The sequence below is a fragment of the Epinephelus fuscoguttatus genome, linkage group LG23 (genome assembly GCF_011397635.1).
Source record: "Epinephelus fuscoguttatus linkage group LG23, E.fuscoguttatus.final_Chr_v1".
Taxonomy (NCBI): domain Eukaryota; kingdom Metazoa; phylum Chordata; class Actinopteri; order Perciformes; family Serranidae; genus Epinephelus; species Epinephelus fuscoguttatus.
Window position 1 is genome coordinate 1,132,258 of NC_064774.1, and position 20,640 is coordinate 1,152,897.

Genomic DNA, 20,640 nt, shown 5'->3' on the forward strand with positions numbered 1-20,640 from the left:
ATACTTACTAGTCCATACCCACTGAGTGCACAGTTGCCCACGTACAGTTTCACATGGTGTGTGTTTGGGATACAGGTCATAGGAAATTGCAGATTAAATAGTCAACTGAACCCATTAAAGTAGCTTTGTCACCTTCTACCTATGCCAGTCCTCAATGCCTATGTGCAGTTTCACATAGATTGACCACGTCAGTGAGGAGAAAAACGTGGGACAGACAGAATGACTGACTGACAGAATGACACACTGACAGTTTCCGTGATTATGTACAGCATACCATACCATGACTTAGTCAAACCAAAAATTAGAAGAAAAAAAAAACATTGGTCCACAGCGATTGGTGGCATTTTGAAGCATTTTTCTGTTGTTATAGCGCCACCCAGTTGCCAATTAGAGTTAAATTTCTCCAGTCACCTTGAGGCGTCCTGTTCTACATATCTACCAAGTTTAGTAAAAATCCATATGGCGGTTAGGCCTAGATAAGAAATCAGCTCTCTAGCGCCCCCATTTTGTTTGATGGGGTCAATAATGGAGGGGTCCCCTCAGATTATGTGTGGTCATATGCCTACAAAGTTGCGTGGTGATGGGTGAAACCCTTGAGATGTTCTACACCTTTATGTGATGAGCCACGCCCTCCGCAATATTCATTGCCTTATAGAAGCTCAGTTTTAGGAAGTTTTCCAACTTTTGCCAAGAGGGAACTTTAGATATTGGTCCCTAGATTATGTTCACCCAGTTTCATGCAGATCGCTCAAACTTCCTAGGAAGAGATCCATTTGAAGTGTTTTTCAAAAATTTCAAAATGGCGGAAAATCTATATAGGCGGAAGTTATGGGTTCTTGAGGCAAATGTGTTCCTCATGAGGAGAGGCATCTCTGTGCAAAGTTTCATGTCTCTACGACATAGCCGGAATTATGTTTTTATGCAATGTATCCGGTCCTTAAAAAGTCATGTAAAAGTTTTGAAATTTTGTCCATGAAAATTGGGAGTGGGAATCCTGATGGTTTGCCCACCAGATGGCGCTGACGAGTTGTTTTTTTTTTGTTTGTTTTTTTTGTAAGTGATTGTATGTTGTTTGGTCCCTGTTTTTTAAGGATTCGTTCTCAAGTTGTCTCTAAAAACATGAATATTGGATTATTATCCAGATGTCTTACAGCTCATCATCTGGGGTCCATGAACGCATCGCTTTATAAATTCAGTTCGTCCAATAGTTGTTTTAAGTCTGGACCAAAAGAGTTCAAGAGAAACATCTTGATTTGCTAAAAGTGTTTTAAATCATAAAAAAGTTGTAACCAGGTCACACTGGCCAAGATACAAACTTCTCAAGATGACGAAATCCAGATAACCAGTGCTCTAAATGTGTCTATCACAGTGTAGGATACTGGCTTTGTAAAGAACAGGTCGGACGTCCAGCGTGGGGTCACTTACGTGTTTTTATTAGGAGACAGAAACAGCAGGTTGATGCTATCAGACTGTGTTTGACCGTGTTGTTGTGACTAGATAAAGTAATAAATGTACATTACAGTTGCATCTGCAGTAGCACAACCGGGGTGTCTGATACAAATAAATTCACAAGCCTGGTTTCAAGTCTTAGTCTGCCAACAAGTACACATCAACTACTGCTCGTCACAGTCTGTGCCACTAAAGAGAACGAAACAAAGATCCATTTTGGATTATCCTGATCAAAGGTATCCCAATCCCACTAAAGAGTTTTGAACAACATATACTGAAGGTTCAATCCAGATCAGAACCGAGACTGGATTACATCTAGTCTGATTTCAGAATCCTTTTCTTTTCCTCTGAACACATTTTTGAGATTTGATCCAATCCGATGGTCGATATCTGATCAGAGTACTTCTGGACACCTGGGTCCACAGCGATGTGAAGATGTCAGCGGCGTTTCCTTTACTGGTCGGAGACGTTGAGGAGTTTGTGTTATAACAGCAGCGTGAGAGTTGACGGGTTGAATCAGAAGGTCGCCCTCATGTTGTTTCTGGTGTTTTTGATGTCGCGCTCCAGCTGTGCGATCCTCACCTGCAGAACAGAAACAGTCTGAATCACTGTCATCCACCAAAATACAAGAGAGTTGAGCCTTTGATTTAGAGGACGCGTGTTGCCTGGCTGTCCTGTGTGAACGTGTGATTGTGTGTGAATACAAACGTCTTTCTCATTCAGTTGTTCTCTCAGGCCTCTGATCTCGTCTTGCTGTCTGTAAAACGCCTGCAGGAGCTGATATTAAAAGAAATGAATAAAACATTTGCAGTCACAGTATTGTCACGTACATATCCGATCCACTGGCGCCTCACCTCGCTCTCGGTCGTAGGCGGCGGCCTCTCTGCAGGTTCACAGCAGTGTGGCGTGCAGCAGTACGTCCACAGAGGGATCTGGGTCTCATCTGGCTGCCACCCCGACAGATCGCTCACCTCTCTCGGGTATTTGGCGTCCTGGTAGGACAGCTGCTCCTCAAGGAAGGCCTCGAGAGAGATGATCAGCTGGTTCATACAACAGCAACAAAACAGAGCTGGACAGAACTTTGAGCCACGTCAGGGCTATGTGATGAGTCACAGAGGAGCTTTGCATTTTGTTATCTTGTAGCTGCACTTAAAGGTCCAGTGTGAAGGATTTAGGAGGATATATCGGCAGAAATTAAATATAATAAGACTGTTTTCTTTAGTGTATAATCACCTTAAAATATGAATCGTCATTTTTTCGTTCCCTTAGAATGAGCCGTTTATCTCCATAGGGAGCGGGTCCTAGTCTATGGAGATCGCATCTACTCAAATCGCAACCCAGTTTAGATCGCCACGCTCACTTCTGCATATGCAGAGCCCTGACGGAAACCTCCGACCACCTCCGAGCTACCGCGAATAAGGGCTGGTCAGCCAGCGAGCTAACTTAGCCTGTTTTGGTTTACCCCGTTACATCAATATACAACTACTTTTAAATGTAGTACTGCTGCAAATCTATTATATGACTACTTGACTACTTATCACCGCCACAAATATACTCCAAACGCATTATTTTCACTCAGTAACGTTACTGCCATTCATGTAAGGAGAGGTGAATCCAGATGTGTCCACCTCTTTACATCTGGTCAACTTTACCGAAGGATAGCTCTAGCAGAAGAGAAGAACAATTTCATTGAACTAATGTGACAACAGCTGTTGTGAGCGGCGTTCTAGTGTTATGAATGTAGCCTAACGTTACGTGAATGGCAGTAACGTTACATAGCTGTAACTAGCCGTAGCTAGCAGCCCCTAATGCGAGCACACATTAGCAGGTGCTGGGCAAGAATCGTGTCAGAGAAACAGGAACTGCTTTATTGAGTGTTTTTACCGATTTAAATCACCCGTGGTCTCATTTGTAAACATTGCATCCGCACAAGACAAGACCTAAAAGAGGCGAACGCCACTTCTCACGCAAAAGTTGCGATCGATAAAAACAGGCTTGATGCCCACGCTTACGAACATTTTGGAGACGGGAAAATGGCAACGCAGATGATAAGGTTGACTGTGAAAACAAACTTTTTTTGGCACACACAATTTTTGGATTTTGTGCGTACATACATTTTTAATATGGACCCTACACACCGTTTTATAAACGAGACCGCTGGTGTCCCCAGACCTCTGGGGGTGATTCATCTTCCAGAAAAAACCTCCTGAACATTGAACACTGAAAGAATTCCAAGTTTCAGCTGATTGCAATCTGCAATTCTCACCGCTAGACTAGGGATGCACTGATCCAATGTCTGGATCGAATGTCAGCCTCGATATCACCAAAAGAGATGGATCACATATCGGAAAATGCAACCGATACCTGAGGCGATATTTTCCCTTTAAACTATTGCGACGCGAGCTACGTCACACGTCATGGAGCGAAGGAGAGAATCTGCTGTGTTTCAACTTGTTTCATTTTATCTTAGGAAAGAACTGTGTAGTCATCAATGCCTGATGCCTCTAGCCTTTTCTGTTCTAAGTGTAAAGGTAAATAGCTTTTTAGGTCAACCATGGTATCGGATCAGTATCGGGTATCGGCTGATACTCAAAGCCACAGCATCGGGATCTAGTTATTAAAGTAGAGCTATCCGCAAAGCAACCTGAAAGTGGTCTGTGTTTTATGAAAGGATGAAGCCTTATGAACCATTTTCTATATTTTCTGAGCCCACCAGATGGTGATCTCTGTTTAACAAATCGTTACAACCCCACTGGACGCTCTGTCCTTGAGCTTTTTTCCTTTAAAACCAAGAGCGCCATCTAGTGGGCTCAGAAAATACAGAAAACTAGGAGAAGGTAAAGAGGGGGAGTGAAGGACAGGGAGTCAGTGTTGTGCTGATTGTTGCCTCATTAGTCCCCTGATAAACAGTAACTCATCAGTTTGGTTGCTCAAATAATTTATTAACATTATGTCGGATTATTAAAAACATCCCCATTCCCACAAGAGAACATTAACCATTCAACAGGAAGTCGACTGACTGGAGGGGGGCTTTAATCATCAATATTCTGTTTTTACCACATGACCCCTGAGGGCCTCCGTACTGCAGTACTCAAAGACAGGATTTTAGAGTTTGCATGTTCTCCTCGTGTCAGCGTGGGTTTCCTCCAGGTGCTCCGGCTTCCTCCCACATGCAGGTCAATTGGTGACGAATGTGAGTGTGAATGGTTGTGTGTCTCTATGTGTCAGCCCTGTGATAGTCTGGCGACCTGTCCAGGGTGAACCCTGCCTCTCACCTAACGTCAGCTGGGATAGACTCCAGCCCCCCTGTGACCACAAACAGGATAAGCGGTTACAGAATATGAATGAATGATTGTCCACCTGCTACTGTGCCTGGTGGGATCCAAAATCTAACAGCAGCTCAGGAGATTAACAGCTCTTCTGGCTGGTGAGTGAAGCAAATCTCGCAACCACTTGCATATTTCACCAACCTCTGGCCGATGGCCGGTGCTGAGTTCCTTCCCTGAAAGATAATATCAAGGTTTACATACACACCATCATGCTGTTCCATGATGGCTGAGAGAAAATATTTGTTTCCGTTTGTGGTGAAGTCAGAACAGTTTTTTCACGTCTTTTGTTCATTGACTGAAAGTGACACAAAAGTACTAGGGACGCACAATAATATCGGTACATCATCGGCCTCTAGCACTACCGGAAGAAACCTCGGAGTAACATTTGATCAAGATTTGTCTTTTAATTCTCATTTAAAACAAACCTCACGGACTGCATTTTTTCATCTGCGTAATATTGCGAAAATTAGGCCTATCCTGACCCGAAAAGATGCAGAAAAATTGGTCCACGCTTTTGTTACCTCAAGGCTGGATTACTGTAACTCTCTATTATCAGGTAGCTCTAGTAAGTCCTTAAAAACTCTCCATCTAATTCAGAATGCAGCAGCACGTGTACTAACAGGAACTAAGAAACGAGATCATATCTCTCCTGTTTTAGCTTCTCTGCACTGGCTCCCTGTAAAATCCAGAATTTAAAATCCTACTGTTAACTTATAAAGCTCTAAATGGTCAAGCTCCGTCATATCTTAGAGAGCTCATAGTGCCTTATTATCCCACCAGAACACTGCGCTCTGAGAACGCAGGGTTCCTCGTTACATTTGCAGCAGGACGTTCTTTTTTGAGGTTTTCTTTTTTAGTAGAATTGACGTAAAATAAGTGGATACAAAGTTGTTGTTGTGTTGTGCACCTACACTGATGTCACCATCACAAAGGAAGCGCAGCCAAACAGGATCAGAAACTTGATGATCACTGAAACTAGGTGGGGAAGAGCGGTGAGAGAGATATCAGCATAGGTATTGGTTATCGGTCAAATGAGTTGTTACCGATTCTGCATATTGGATATTGGCAAAAAATACTTCGGGCAACATTTGCAGCAGCAAGTTCTTCTTTTAGGTTTTCTTTTTTAGTAGAATTGACGTAAAATAAGTGGATACAAAATTGTTGGTATGTCATCATCACAAAGGAAGCGCAGCCAAACAGGATCAGAGGTAAATAAGATTTCTGAACGATGTGTCACTTCCTCCACTGTTTGTTATGTCACGCTCTTCAGTGCCATGTGTGTTTGTTATTGTCTGCCTGGAAACAGAAGTTCTTCCCTCTCACCCAGTTTTCTGCGCTTGGTCCAACTTGATGTCATCACAACTATCACCAAGGTCGCCATACAAAACAGTTTGCATCACAGCCCCACCCTGCAAAATTTACCTGGAACGTGCTACGCCGGTTGTGCGACGTGATGATATGTGAGACAAGCCCGCCTATATAATTGCTTGGACTCTGCTCAATTGTGGTTTAACGGCAGTTGAGCTCATCTCACCCGGCAGCTTTCCGTCTGTCTCATGGATCTATTCATGTTTCACCTCGGAGACTTTGTGCTCGGCTTCAGTTTCGCACTCTGGACTTTGACTGTACTCTTGGGTATGGTGGTCCGGACGGCCGGTGAAGGTAGGGTTGGTTGTCACACTTTTTACTCGTGTGAATTGCTCAACATCAAAGCATCTTTCAATAGTCATTCCTACATTGAATGAAAGCTTGAGGTCTTGGCTTGAAATGGGCATCACTTTCATTGATACAACTTATTGTAACAAGAAGTAATTAACCATCAAAGACACTCTGACACATTGTGACAACCAATTCCATCACAAGGCTGGTTGTCCCTGTACTATAGTTATCAATGGGGTTTCATTTTAAAAAACTAAATGTGTAACCATAGTTTTTTAAAGATAAAAAGACCAAATAAGTTTTAAAATGAATACCACCTCTAGAATAGTAGCCCACTCATCACATCCCTGTGTTTAAACCATTAATTTGAATGAGGTGATTGTTCGTTTTGAATGATCCTCTGTGACGAAACAGTACAATGAAGGAAATTACAGCCATTAATATGAGCTGTCAAACGTGAGACAACCGTCCCCAACTGACCTCCTGACAAACATTTTAAGTTGGCTCCTGCATGGCTTCAGCTTGCTTGCTAAAAGCTGACTCAAATTAAAGCTATCATCTCTGACTGTTCATGCACAAATGCCAAACATTTCCTAGTTGAGGCTTCTCAGTTGTTTGATATGCTGCTTCTCTTTTCCTTATGTGATAATAAACTGAATATCTCTGGGTTTTAAACTGTTGGTCGTTCACAACAAGCAGTTTAAAGACATTAGTTTGACCTTCAGGAAACTGTTATCTGCCTTTTTTTCTAATCAGCGATGGGCGTGATTGTTCGTAATTCCAAAATTTAAGGCATATAAGCTTCTGTATTAGCACTGCTGATGTGAAATATGGTGACACGAAGTGACAGGAAAAAAATTTGCCTCTGTGTTCCAGGTTGGCCTCAAGTGATTGGTTCATTGCAGCCAATCGTGGCCACTCTGGGTGATGATGCCTTCCTGCCGTGTCACGTGGAGCCTCTACTCAATGTGGAGGAGCTGACGGTGCAGTGGTGGAGGCCTGACCTACCGCCTGACCCCACAGATCCACTGAGCAACTACAAGTACGTCCACAGTTACCACAACAGCCGCGATGAAGAGGACATGAAGATGCCATTGTACGCTGGGAGGACGGCGCTGCTCAAAGACGAGCTGAAACACGGCAACGTATCTCTTCAAATCCGGAACGTGAAACTCTTGGATGAAGGAAGATACAGGTGTCAGATCCCACAGCTGGGGAGCGCTTCAGTTATTAAGCTTGTTGTTGGTAAGATTTCGAGAGTAATGAAATCTGTTTTCTTATAGCGTTGTTTTGTATTTTGTTGTTCATCGTGACATATCTTGTGTTTTCTCAGAAGTAATCTCTGTGGAAACGACGCCGCATCATCCTGGAAATCCCCAAACTCCAGATCCAAAAAACGGGACGCGTTTTGAAAGTGAGAAAATGGTCCAACTCTGAAGTGTGCTCACATTTGTGTTTGTTGTATTCCAGTTGCTGTAGCTTTTGTCTTTGTTTGCTTCTTTCACCTCAGGTGGTCTGAGCAATCATTGTTTGTGGATCTTTATGGGGGTCGCCTGCGTCGTACCGACCCTGGGAGTTGGAGTCGTTGGATATTTATTAAAACACAGGCGTGAAAAACAAATTGTAAGTTAGATATATAGTGTTGCCTCTTGTTGTGTAAATCATACCAGACCTTTTAAGGTTTTTTTCTTCTTAAACTAATTGTCTCAACAGCATTCAGCGTTTGACGTCGCCCCAGCCTGACCACCTCCAGCCTAGGTGCCTTGCTCAAAAGCAAGTTGGTGATTGATGTTAATGGAGATGGGAGCGTCATACGGCTCCACATCTGTCTCATGAGTTCGGGGATTCAGACCAGCAGCAGTGATGGATACAGAATACCATCGGGGAGCATTTGCAAAGACTGACTCTTTAACGCCTGCTGATGACTGTATGACTCATATTTTGTATGATATGAGTTGCTGCATCGAACACTGGAGGAATCATGCAGATTTAACCAAAGGACAGCTGAACAGGTTCAATCATAGAGCTGGATTCTTCAAGGTGATCTTGAGTTTCTTCATCTCTGCACTTTTTCTTTTCTTAGAGCCATGATATTCTAAGTATGGGCAGAGCAGAGTTTGGAGTGCAGCCCACAACAGCTCATGTTGCCTTTTTATCAGGATTGGGTGGAAGCCAAAGGCTGTCATGCAGACTGCAGGTTTGGCTGTGGCACAACACACCTTTGAGCATGACACTTTGGGCCTGTGGCCACCAGACTACTGCTGCACAAACACTACCGCACTTTCTAGATTGATCTTATTGCTGCTGATGTCACTGAAGTTGTGTCTTCATCACAGGTGTAAAAATGTTGAACAAATAGAACTTGTTGAAAGGACTCGGCAGGAGGCATTATGTCTTTGAGTTGTCCATCCATCTGTTTTGTTTTGTTTTCTTCAAATTTGGCACAAACAACTTGCCAACTTGCGGACAGAGTCTGCTTGTTTCCTTTATTTACATTGTGCCTCAGTGATCTTAAGAGGGAACTAGATTTGTAAAATTAAATGAAATTTAAGCACTGAAGTGGTCATAAGCAACTGCATCATCGTAGGTTCAGGAAAATGTGTTTTCAATGTTTTTCTTTTTTTCCCACTGCAATTAATTTTTTCTTAGATGTTTGTTATAGAATAATGTGACAAACGACTCATGTCAAGATGCTATAATGCATAAACAAAAAACAAACAAACATAAAACACTTCTTGCCAATTATTTTTAATGATCTGACAAGTGTTATTTTTCTTCTGTTAACTGCATGGCAACATGACAAAAGCATAAATAAGCAGAGGACCTGCCATTATTATATTTGCAACAATGAAATGTTCTTAAATTTCAAAATAAAGTTAGGTTAAATAATAAACAACGATTTACATGTTTGTCAAAAAGCTGTTAATTTGCTTCTCATTCTCTTTGTGTGACTCCACACCGGTGATGGTAGTGGCCAGAGGCATTATGTTTTCAGATTATCTGTCCATCCCACTCTCCTGAATGCAATACCTCCACAACACCTTGAGGGAATTTCCTGGACTTTGGCACAAACGTCCACTTGGACTCAAAAATGAACTGACTAGAATTTGGTGATCATAGGGCACTCTGACCTCACAAAACATGTTTTTGGCCATAACTCAAGAATTCATTCACTAATTATGACAAAAATTCTCACACATAAACGCAATATCCCCAGAAAACCTTAAGGGAACTTCCTCACAGGCGGCACAAATGATCTCTAGGACTTAACAATGAACTGATAAGAATTTGGTGGTTGAAAGTCAAGGTCACCATGACCATGCCTCTGTCTCATTCTCATGAACACAATATCTCAAGAACACCTCGAGGGAATATCCTCAAATTTGGCACAAATGTCCACCTGGACTCAAGGATGAACTGGCTAGAATTTGGTGTCAAAGGTCACTGTGACCTCAGAAACCCACAATTAAAGGATTCATCCACTACTCAAGACAAAATTTGATGACATTTTATATCCAAAAGGTCAAAGGTCAACTTCACTGTGACATCATAATGTTTTCTGGCCATTATTAAACGTCATATCTCAGGAACAGAAGGGGAGACATTTGGTCAGATACTGAGTTGGTGACACTGATCTTGAATAGAATATGCAGCAACATCAATATTTGAAGCCTAGTCTGTCGTCATGACTACATATGAGTTTGGACTGACATTGATTTAAACTGTAACCACACTTTGGATGCATACAACCCCAATAATCCTAGTTTTCATTAAGTAACTCTGTGGCTGTTTCTTTGTGGTATTTCAGATGGTTTGGCTGCCTCATCCGAAACTTACTTCTTCCTGTTAAAATATCATGAGAGATTGCTATTGGATGGTTGGGCAATGTCTATTTTGTATGTTTCTGCAGCTTGTTTCCTCATTGTTTGACTCTCTGAACCTCACAGAGTTCATAGTTTGCTGTGTAGTTTGCTTAAAAATCACTTCTAAAAAGCCCCAGAGGATAATTAGTTAAAAGAAACAAACATGTCTCCTCTGTCTCTCTTCGCTCCAGCACATGAGGTTTGAACAGCACAGGAACAGGAAAAAGTGTGTGTGAGAAAACTTGTGCAGCTCTACCTGTTCAACCAGTTGGAGAGCTGGATGAATTTTAATGGGCTGTTAGTGCCATCTAGTGGATAAAAATGCTAACAGGAGTAGACGTGTCGAAGACGTGCTGCAAATCTGCATGCAAGTGTTGAAGAACTGGACACACACAATTATAAATACTATATAAAACATAATTATGTATCCCTCTTAATGGATTATGGAGTGATCAATAGTAATTTGTGTTATAAATCAGTGAATGTAACTACTAATAAATATTGTGTGCGTAACAAATCACTCATTGTAACTCATCTGCCAATTGTTTTAGGTTTCAGTGCTTGATTCTGAGGTTCAAGCCATGGCAACCAAACAGAGAGTGTTCTACCTCTTCAATAAAGTGCAGATGTGTCCCAGTCACTGCACCGACAGCCGGACCCATCTGGAACCTCAGGGAGCTCAGCTGCCTCACTAGCCCCTTCTCAGCAGGGGTTTCTGGGTAAGGGTTGGCTACTTGACTCTCAGGCTTCAGGGACATCAGCACTGGGCCTGATGGAGACATGTAAGAGACAGGCGGTTACGGTAGATCACTGTATCTGCCAGCCATTTTGGTTCAAAGGCACTAACTACTGACTTCTGTTCATCCCCAACAGCCACTCCTGAGCCGTCATGGCCGCCTGGTTTCCAGCTGTCATTGGGTACAGATCCTCTTGGAAAATACCTGACTGGAAGGACGGACGAAGACACTGTGACGTTAGTTTCTGTCTTGATCGGTAAATGCAACAAAACGAGAAAAGCGAGGTGAACGTATCCTGCTAACCTCTTTTCGTGGTACGATCATTGACAGCGGCTCCACCAGGTCTTTGATGGCGATCAGACGGTAAAATCTGAAAACCTCACAGGCACTGACGTCCAGGCCACGCTTTGGCATCACCCCTGAAGTGAAGTAAAAGGTCAGAGGTCATTGAGAAATAATGTTGTAATGTCTAAAAATGAGAGGTAACATTTGCTAAAATTAAATTTGATTCAGTTATTTTCTAAAATTAGTTTTGTACAGCTGGCTTAAGTGATTTTTTACTAAATAAGTGCTAACAAAGCTAGTGAGGCTAGCTAAGTTAGCATATTTCCAAAATAAGTGTTTGTACAGCGAGTGAAGTTGGACTTTTTCTAAAATAGGTCTTGCAACATTACAGTTGGCTAAATTGGTGTTAAATTAAATTTGGTTATGCTAAGTTCGTTAAATTGATCTTTTTAGAAAATAGGCATTGCTATCTTAGTTGGTCTTTTATCTAAAATAAAATAAGTACTAGGGATTGATGCTTTTTTCCGAATTAAGTTGCTCTAGCTAGTGTTTGTCTTTTTCTAAAATAAGTCTCGTACAGTTGACATAGGTGATCTTTTTCTAAATAAGTGCAAGTCGAACTAGCTACGGTGGCGTGTTTCTGAAGTAAGTGTTTGTGCAGCTAGCTAGGTTGGACTTTTTCTGAAGTTTTGTACAGTTTTGTAATTGGTGTTTTACCCCCAGCAAATTTTGGTACAGTTAGCTACGATGGTATTTTTCAAAAAATTCATAGTACTGTTCACTAGTTTGGCTAAGTTAGCTTAACTGGTCTTTTAAAAAGTAGTTGGCATTTGTTAAGTACTGCTGGGGCTAAGTTGTAAAGTTTTGGTAATGTATTGTATAAATTGCTAAAGTTAGTCTTTGTCTTACATTCGTAAGCTAGCTAGTGTTGTGTCAGTCTTTTTCTAAAGTGATGATGCCACCTAAACTGGTGTGTTTCCAAAATGTTTGTGCTGCCTTGTTTGTGTGTTTGTGATGTGAGCTTAAGTTGGTCTTTCATCCATTCATCCTTTTTAAGCCACTTAAACCGGGCCACGGGGGCAACAAGCTGAGGAGGTAGTCCAGACGTCCCTCTCCCTAACAATGTTTTCCAGCTCCTCTGAAGGGCTCCCAAGGCGTTCCAAGGCCATATGAGATATGTAATCCCTCCAGCGTGTTCTGGGTCTTTCTCGGGGCCTCCTACCAGTTGGACATGCCCGAAACACCTTCTAACAGGAAGCGCCCAGGAGGCATCCTGATCAGATGCCCAAACCACCTCAACTGGTCCCTTTCAGCGCGAAGGAGCAGTGTCGCTACTCCGATCTCCCTCCAGATGTCTGAGCTCCTCACCCTATCTCTAAGGCTGAGTCCAGACACCTGGAGGAAACTCATTTTGGCCGCTTGTATCCGCAATCTCATTCTTTCAGTCACTACCCAGAGCTCATGACCATAGGTGAGGGTTGGGACGTAGATGGACCAGTAAATTAAAAGCTTTGCCTTATGGCTCAGCTCCCTCTTCACCATGACAGTCTGGCACAACGCCCACATTACTGCTTACGATGCCCCAAATCACCTGTCTGTCTCACTCTCTATTTTACCCTTACTTGTGAAGAGGACCTGAGAAGTTACTGTAGGTACAAAAACACCTGACAAGCTGGAGTATTTGGTCTTTAAACTAAGTATTGGGACTGGACGCTAAAGTTGGTATTTTTTGGTTTGAGTTTTAGGGTGCAAATTTAAAATAAATTTAAAAGCATTAACACACTAAACTTTAAAGTAACGCTCTTCTACTGGTGTCTGTTGATCTCACCAAGTCCTTTCTGTGGCAGCGGGGACCTGTACTCCGTCAAGAAGTTGATGTAAGGCTTCTCAGTGCTCAGCTCGTAGTATCGGATGTTCCCGTCACCCTAAATCAAGGACACACCAGTTTTGTCTGTCACACTTGGTACTCGCATATTTAAACAACTTTAAATTGGTTACATTTTCCAGAGAGCTACAATTGACCGTATAAACAACCAAACTGACACATAAGAGATTTATAGGTAAGTTTTATGAGGCGCAGTCCCCACTGACTGCAGGAAATGAATCCAAAATGCAAAGATTTCGGAGTGGTATATGTGTGTTTTGTGTGACCTTTCCAGCCAAGTAGAGCATGTGTGTGTCTGGATCGTAAAACGGGAAGAGGACTCCTGCAGACCCATCCAAATCTTCTTCATACAGTGGCTCAGATAAGTCGTCCTGCAACCAAACAAGACAATATTCATGACTCTAGATTTCCAATCAATCACTCAAACTACTCAACTAATCACTTAATTTGATATGAGTGTGTGTTGTGTCTTACAGGGTCCCACAGGACAATCTGTCTGTGGTTCCAGGGTGAGCTGCCAGTGGACAGAAGCATCTTCAACCCTCCGATGTATAAAACCTTACTGGCCCTGTGGGACTTGCTGTTGGACACCTGCAGGAGCATGACTAACATCAGTACAGATACTGTTTGCAGACGAAGTTAACACTCCATTGACCCACCTGTAGGATCCTTCCTGTCCGCGGGTCCAGGACTCGAACCCGTCTGTCTTTGGACGTGACCGCCAGCCTGCTGCCATCACTGTTGAAGCTGACAGACAGCAGCAGCGCATCAGACGGGTAGCGGTGGTAGATGGGCATCAGGACCACGCGGACCGGGTACCTGAGCACTGTGCCTACCTGGGACACATCCCAGAGGAGGACCTGGGGCAAAGACAGAGACAACGTCAGGGCCGTTTTCAGGCCCAGAGGAATGCTGCTCAGCCTTGCTTCCAATTATTCCCGGTGGCCACTTCTGGTATTGCAGCGAGAAAAAAACTGACTCTTGCTATTGTACATTTTTGGTCCACAGAGGTTTTAAAGTGGTAAAATGTTCTTTGAGCTGAGAATTTTTTTTTTTTTAAATTTATAAACATTTTTTAAAAATTAAAAAATTTGCTTACAATATAAAGTCTATAAGCCAAGTGGGAACCTGGGAGCAGGGCCAGTGTAAGAAAGACAGTTCAGTGGGCTGCCACCTCCAGAAGTAAACTCCAGAGGCGAGACATTTTTTTTGGCAAATGTGCCAGGTGAGCAATTCTCATTTGACTGGACAGGCACCATCTTGGGGTCCAGTATCCAGAAGCAACACATTCTCACTCCGACCTTGTCACATATTGACGTTTGGTCATGGACTTTCCACGTCCACATACATAATGTGCCACAAATTTCGATGCACTTTTCTTTGAAAAATATGCGCAAAAGTAATAAATGACTGTCTTATAATTAAATGTGTAAACATTGCAGTACAGAACGGAAATACGCATGATGCATTAAAATATTTGTCAGATATTATCACAACGAAAGGACAATATAATAATGGTTATCTTAACTAAAACTGAATAAAGTTCTGATCATAAAAAAACATATGATTTTAAATATATTGTATATGTACTGTATATTTATTTGTGCGAAGCTTTGGACACAATGAAGTGTTAGAGTCACTGACCAATAAGGCTCCTGACCTTGTAGTCATAGGCGGAGCTAAGCAGCAGGTTCTCAGCGGTCGGATGCCACTCAATCAGCGCCACCCTCCTGGAGTGACCAATCAGAGTCTTCCTGGCCTTAGTGAGGTTCTGTTGGACGCCACAGACTGGGATGTCCCAGATTTTCACCTGCATAGATACACACACACACACACACACACACACATACACACTGGGCTGTCATTTCAGCTCAAACATGTGAACATGAACACACACACACACATACAGAAGGAAACATGAACAGGAGGCAGTGCTTACGGTGCAGTCCTCTGAGCACGAGGCGATGCAGTGATCGTCAAACGGGTTCCACTTGACGTCCAGGACCCGCCCACTGTGACCGCACACCCTCGGGTGCTGAGGGTCCACCCTGCCTGTCTGAGAGAGCAAGATAAGAAAAAAAAATTATATATACTTTTCTTTGTGTGTGTGTGTGTGTGTGTGTGTTTACATTCAGTATTTCTAGAATTCACAGGTTACCTTTAAACTGCACCAACCACTGGGGGGCAGCAAAAATACATTTACATCTACTGTTAAATGTCAGAAATTAAACAAATATTTTTCTGAATTTTTTGCTCCTCTTCTAAAAACTACATTTATTTGTCTAATTTGTGATTAATTATATTAATACTGTGTTCTCTTTACAAAGTATCAACAATAGATGTAACTTCCTTTTCCCTCATTTTATATATTTTTTGTCCTGTTCAGCAGCAGGAGACGATGACCGAGAAGCACTACGCACATGATGGATGGGCAGGACTAAAAAGGACCCGCCCCCGGCGCACTCGGTCACCACGGCGATGAAGCAGGGATTTGCTGAGCAGTAGTGGTTGTCATGGACGCTGCGTGTGATTGGCACCCCGTCGTAGCTGTGCTCCTTGGTGGACGGCTTCCCGAAAACGTGACGAAACTTTGAGCAGCGGAAAGACGAACGCCACGACATCTGGAACAGGAAGTTTAAAGGTTCTTAAAAAAAATTCAGCTGTGTAACTTCAACAAAATATTAGTAACACTAAGTCTGTAATGGGTTCATCTTTAAGACAGGGGTGGAAAGGTGTGTGTGTGTGTGTGTGTGTGTGTGTCAATCCTGTGTAATCTCATAATAGTGTTGTGGAACTTCAGCAGCTGCATTATCTGGACTAATCAATAATGCAATCAGCTGTCATTATTGGCTTTCATAATCTTATCAATAATAAATCAATTTCTTCAATAACTGAACTTCTTAATCATTCATACACACACACACACACACACACACACACACACACACACAGATAAATCCCTCGTCCAGAACAGTTTGCTCGTGTTATTAAAGATTCATCAGTTACAAACCCACTTCCTGTTGTTACAAATTCCTCCTGACCTTTGACCTTTACTGTGTCTTAAGAGATCAGCTTACTGTAGAGAGGGGAGAGAAGAGAGGGGGAGGACAAGCATTTTCACTTCAACTTATCTTTGTTTACCAACTAACAGGGCTGTATGCCAGCAGTTTTTTGCACACAGCACTGGATCTATGGAGGTTAAAAACTTTGTAGCACCGGCCTGAAAACTGTCAGTATGGTACCTTTGGAACCAACAGTAACAATTCAGACATGGTACCTAGACCTTAGCGTTTACTCTGCAAACAGTACCCTTAAATGTGGGCGGGGTTGTTGCCACTCACTGCTCCGTCCAGCACTCACTGTATTTCCTCATCAGTGGTGACACAGATGGAAGTGTGCACCTGGTTGATCGTTCACAGAACAGGCTGCAGTGAGAGTCTCTCTCCATGGGATATTTAAAAACAGCAGCTTTGTGCATTTAGTCCTTCTCAGGCAAGCTCAGGGGTTTAGTGTTGCTGTAGCCCACAGGAACAACACTCTGCAACGCTTTTTTTTTCTCTCAGAGTGAGGATTATGGTCAAAATTAAAATTAGTGTATATAAACGCTTGAAGATCCACTCATTACTAATACTACTAATTACAACTCAGCCCTGAGCAGAGTGACCGTCCCCTATTGACCAATCAGACTGCGGTGTTCTCAGCTCCACCTTTTAGTAGCACATCTGTGTGCTAGGTACCCCAACAGAGGGGGGACCAAACATGAGGACGCTAAGGAACAGTTCTATTGGTACCATCCACAACTTTTCACAGTGGGAACAGAAAAAACAGTACCAAACTGAACACAAGACAAGGAATTGCGCGTCCTCCTTGTCCTCGCAAACAAAGAGCCCATTAACTGTCAGATGACGGGGACGGTGAAGGACGGGTCGACTTACAAGAGAATCGCCGAAGGACTGACTAGCTGCGGCTTCCCTCCCACGTCACTGTTTACGTCACACGCTGAGCTACATGTTTTGTTACGTGCTCACGCCCCCCATTGCCCCGAAAAAGGCGCATTCTGTATAAACAAAAGTAGGTAGGCGGCATTTTGCTGCACTCCCCGATTTTGTTTTTATACTGCCAATGCTGAAAAAAGACTGATTGGGCTTTCCTGCAAATTTGCACAATTCCTATTTAAAAGGGCTACAGTTGTGTTATATATCACGCCTGTCACGCCTGTTGTGATTCCATGATGCCTGAATGCTGTCTAACATCACACACTGGAGTGGCAGGATTCTAGCCACTGTGTAAAATCTACAAAGGTGGTGTAAAGAAGGGACTTCGTAGCGGTCCTGCAGCGTGATCTGTCAGAAGTGTCAGCCCCATGATAGTCTGGCGATCTGTCCAGGGTGTACCCAGCCTTTCGCCTAATATCAGCTGAGATAGGCTCCAGCTCCCCTCGACCCTTACGAGACATACGTAGTTAAAGAAAGACTTTCCTTGAGGCGAGACAAATGAGTTAAAAATCTGTGAAGTCGTCACGATGTAAGGTCTATGAGCTGAGTGGGAACTCACAGTGGAGCCAGCAGGAGAAACACTCCTGTGCATATTCACTGGGCTGCATATCACAGAGATAAACCCAGAAGCTAGAAACTTTTTTGGCACACGGACGAGGCAAGCAGTTCTCATTGGACATTAGAGTCCAGTCCACACCTAATATTACATCCATGTTCAAGCATGAGTGGTGCAACTTTAAAAATGAAATAGCCTGGTCACAAGTAGCTGTTGGAAAACAACGTGTTCACTCTGGTATTGCCAAGACAAGACGGCAGGTGTCGCCTGTTGCTCAGGATCCAAGGAAGCGCAGTGTCGAGTGTGAAGATGATTGGATGAGCTGTTGTAAAGAAAGCCGCAGGCAACAATACTGAAGACCATGCGATCACCTTTTGAAGGAGTGCCACACTAGTTTAACAAATAAGAGGCACGATTGCATGTAATGACTCATCTCTCTCTTCGTGTTCATGATCTCTCGACTGTTCTCTAATAAAGTCATCGAATTCTCCCCGAAGCTTAGTGAAAGTAAAAGGACGTTGTCTTACCTCTGACAGAGTCATGTAGGAATCAGTGAGTTCTCTTCCTGCAAACGTTACTGTTACTACACAACCACTATGACTCCACCTTTTACTGCCAAGGTACTACAGACAGCACTGGTTAATCTGCCGGCGAACAGTAGAGGTACAACTGCTGCGTCGCCTGTTCTGCTGACTTCTGACTGCAGAGTGTGTGTCTGTGTGTGTTTTCACTCCTGATCCATGACGTCTCGCCTCCCCTCTACATTAGCGGAGCTGTTTATGCACGGCTGCCCGCGCACAAACACCCCTCTACATCCGATACTACTGCACACGCACACACACTGTTACACACAGAACCAATGCCCTGCCCAACTGAGACGACGCTATTTCAATCAGGTGAGACTCGTCCTGAGAAAAAGAACATTTTTGTTTGCACATGCACAAAAGTATGACCTCATCGTGATGTCATATATTCCAGGGTGGTGGTAAAGACACAGTAGATTAGGGAACCCCACCAATGGAGTCTAGATGCTGGTGGTGGTGAGATGAGATGAAGCGGGAGCTGAGGATCTGGATGTGAAGAGGAGTGGACTTTTGATGAGCTCGTTCTGGGCTCTTGATAAGATGAATGGAGAACCCGGTCTCACTCTGAAGTATTGAATCTGGCACTTGGGCAGTGACTTGCATCGTCAGAAACCAACAAAAAAAGGTGTTCTTTAACGCTGACATGATGCACAGCCGGTTGCCATTGTAGTTTAGTGGCACCTGGTGGTATCAGGGGAAATGCGATCGTTAAGGTGGCAAAAAACATCAATTTGCGGTGTTGTAGTGCTTTTATTTTGAAAGAGACTGTATGTAAATGTTCAATTTCCTTTGAAAACAGAAGTGTATTTTGAAAGAAGACAATACATGTAACAGGCAGAACTTGACACGGTGTCCCAGCACATCAATAACCAACGCACCCAGGGTACCTTGGACGTCATATGTAGACGTGGAAAAGTCCATGACCAAACGTTGGTAAGTGACGAGGTCAGAGTGAGGATGTGTTGGACTGGAAGTGAATGGGGTGGAGGAAGTGGGTGCAATGATTACGCCTAAAATGACAGCTGAAAAGGGCAGAGAGAGGAGAACACACCCATCTGTGATGCCTTGCAAAAAAAAACTTGAGTGTCATGTCTCTGATTTGAGTTCCACCAAGGGGATGTTTCCTCTCTGGCGATGTGTTTCCTGTTATATGCAGATCTAAAGAATGCCATAACTGGCTGATCAACACATTATCAGACAGTTCTCATCCTGTCAACATCAGACCTACTGAACACAGGTAAGACTGGCACTTTGATATCCTCTAACTCCAGCTGCTGGATAAATGTAATGGAGTAAAAGGAACAATATTTGTTTCCATAATGTAGTGCAGTTAGAGTATAAAGTTGCAAACTATTGAAATACTCAAAGTAAGTGAAAGGAGCTCAAATTAAAGTACATAAGGTATTTTTACTTTTCACCACTGTTACTGACACTGAGAAGTTTCTAGACTTTGACAATATGCTTTATCAGGTAGTGAAATTATGTTTTGATTACAAAAAGTCATCAAATTAGCACAGCATAATAAGAGAAAAAATGTAAAGGGCAGTGCAACACCTGCCATAGAAACACACATTCTAAGGAGGATGTGGTTTCTCTATCAATCTCTGATGACAGAATGCTGTATGCGTGGGTTAACCACAAGGGTAAACTAAACCTGCAGACCTGCCCCATCACATTGTCAATGATAGGACCAGTGATTTTCCAACACTGTAGTCTTGCTACTTTTACTTAAGAAATATTTAAGTACACCTTCCAAAAAACACTTGACCTGAGGCTGTCATCACACAAAGACCTTCATACTCTGTGACTTGTGCTAAGGAGGAGGCTCGAGAATAAATGTGTGTGGAAAGAGATAGACAGACCTTACACTACAAAATGACCTCCAGCAGGCTACTGGTGCATGTTTCTGACCACACTGTCAGAAACAGACTCCATGAGGGTGGCATAGGGCCCCACTATGACTCCAGTGGGACCTGTGCTCTCAGCCCAGTGGCAGGTCCGCCCTGGTCACCATGTTCTCTCCACAGATGAGAGCCGGTTCACACTGAGCACATGTGACAGGCGTGAGAGAGTCTGGAGATGCCATGGTGAACGTTGTGCTGCCTGTGACATCACCCAGCATAACTGGTTTGGTGGTGGGTCAGTGATGGTCTGGGGAGGCAGATCCTTGGAGGGTCACATAGACCTTCATGTCATAGCCAACGGTACCCTACCCAGTACCCCGACTGTTGATTGGTACCAGGATGAAATCCTCAGAGCGACTGTCAGACCTTATGCTGGTGCAGAGGGCCCTGGGTT

At 43.2% G+C, this 20,640-nt stretch overlaps 2 protein-coding genes across 3 annotated transcripts; one reads left to right on the top strand and one right to left on the bottom strand.

The window, feature by feature from the left end:
• Positions 1–1,010: 1,010 nt before the first annotated feature.
• Positions 1,011–15,828, bottom strand: LOC125883915 (coronin-2B-like). Its single transcript, XM_049568551.1, has 13 exons — positions 15,628–15,828; positions 15,147–15,263; positions 14,868–15,017; positions 13,867–14,067; positions 13,682–13,798; positions 13,474–13,578; positions 13,151–13,247; positions 11,341–11,456; positions 11,155–11,245; positions 10,909–11,069; positions 2,304–2,471; positions 2,158–2,226; positions 1,011–2,031 (listed from the first exon to the last, which is right to left on the bottom strand). The coding sequence occupies exons 1-13, from the start codon at positions 15,826–15,828 to the stop codon at positions 1,966–1,968; spliced, it is 1,659 nt and encodes a 552-aa protein (XP_049424508.1). The 3' UTR covers positions 1,011–1,965.
• Positions 6,208–9,316, top strand: LOC125883914 (butyrophilin subfamily 1 member A1-like). Of its 2 annotated transcripts, none has more exons than XM_049568549.1 (5): positions 6,208–6,440; positions 7,314–7,682; positions 7,771–7,851; positions 7,948–8,060; positions 8,151–9,316. In XM_049568549.1, exons 1-5 carry the CDS (start codon positions 6,335–6,337, stop codon positions 8,178–8,180), a joined length of 699 nt encoding a protein of 232 aa, XP_049424506.1. In that variant the 5' UTR covers positions 6,208–6,334; the 3' UTR covers positions 8,181–9,316. The 2 variants fall into 2 exon arrangements, with proteins under 2 accessions (XP_049424506.1, XP_049424507.1); XM_049568550.1 differs by having other exon boundaries at positions 7,774–7,851.
• Positions 15,829–20,640: the final 4,812 nt, after the last annotated feature.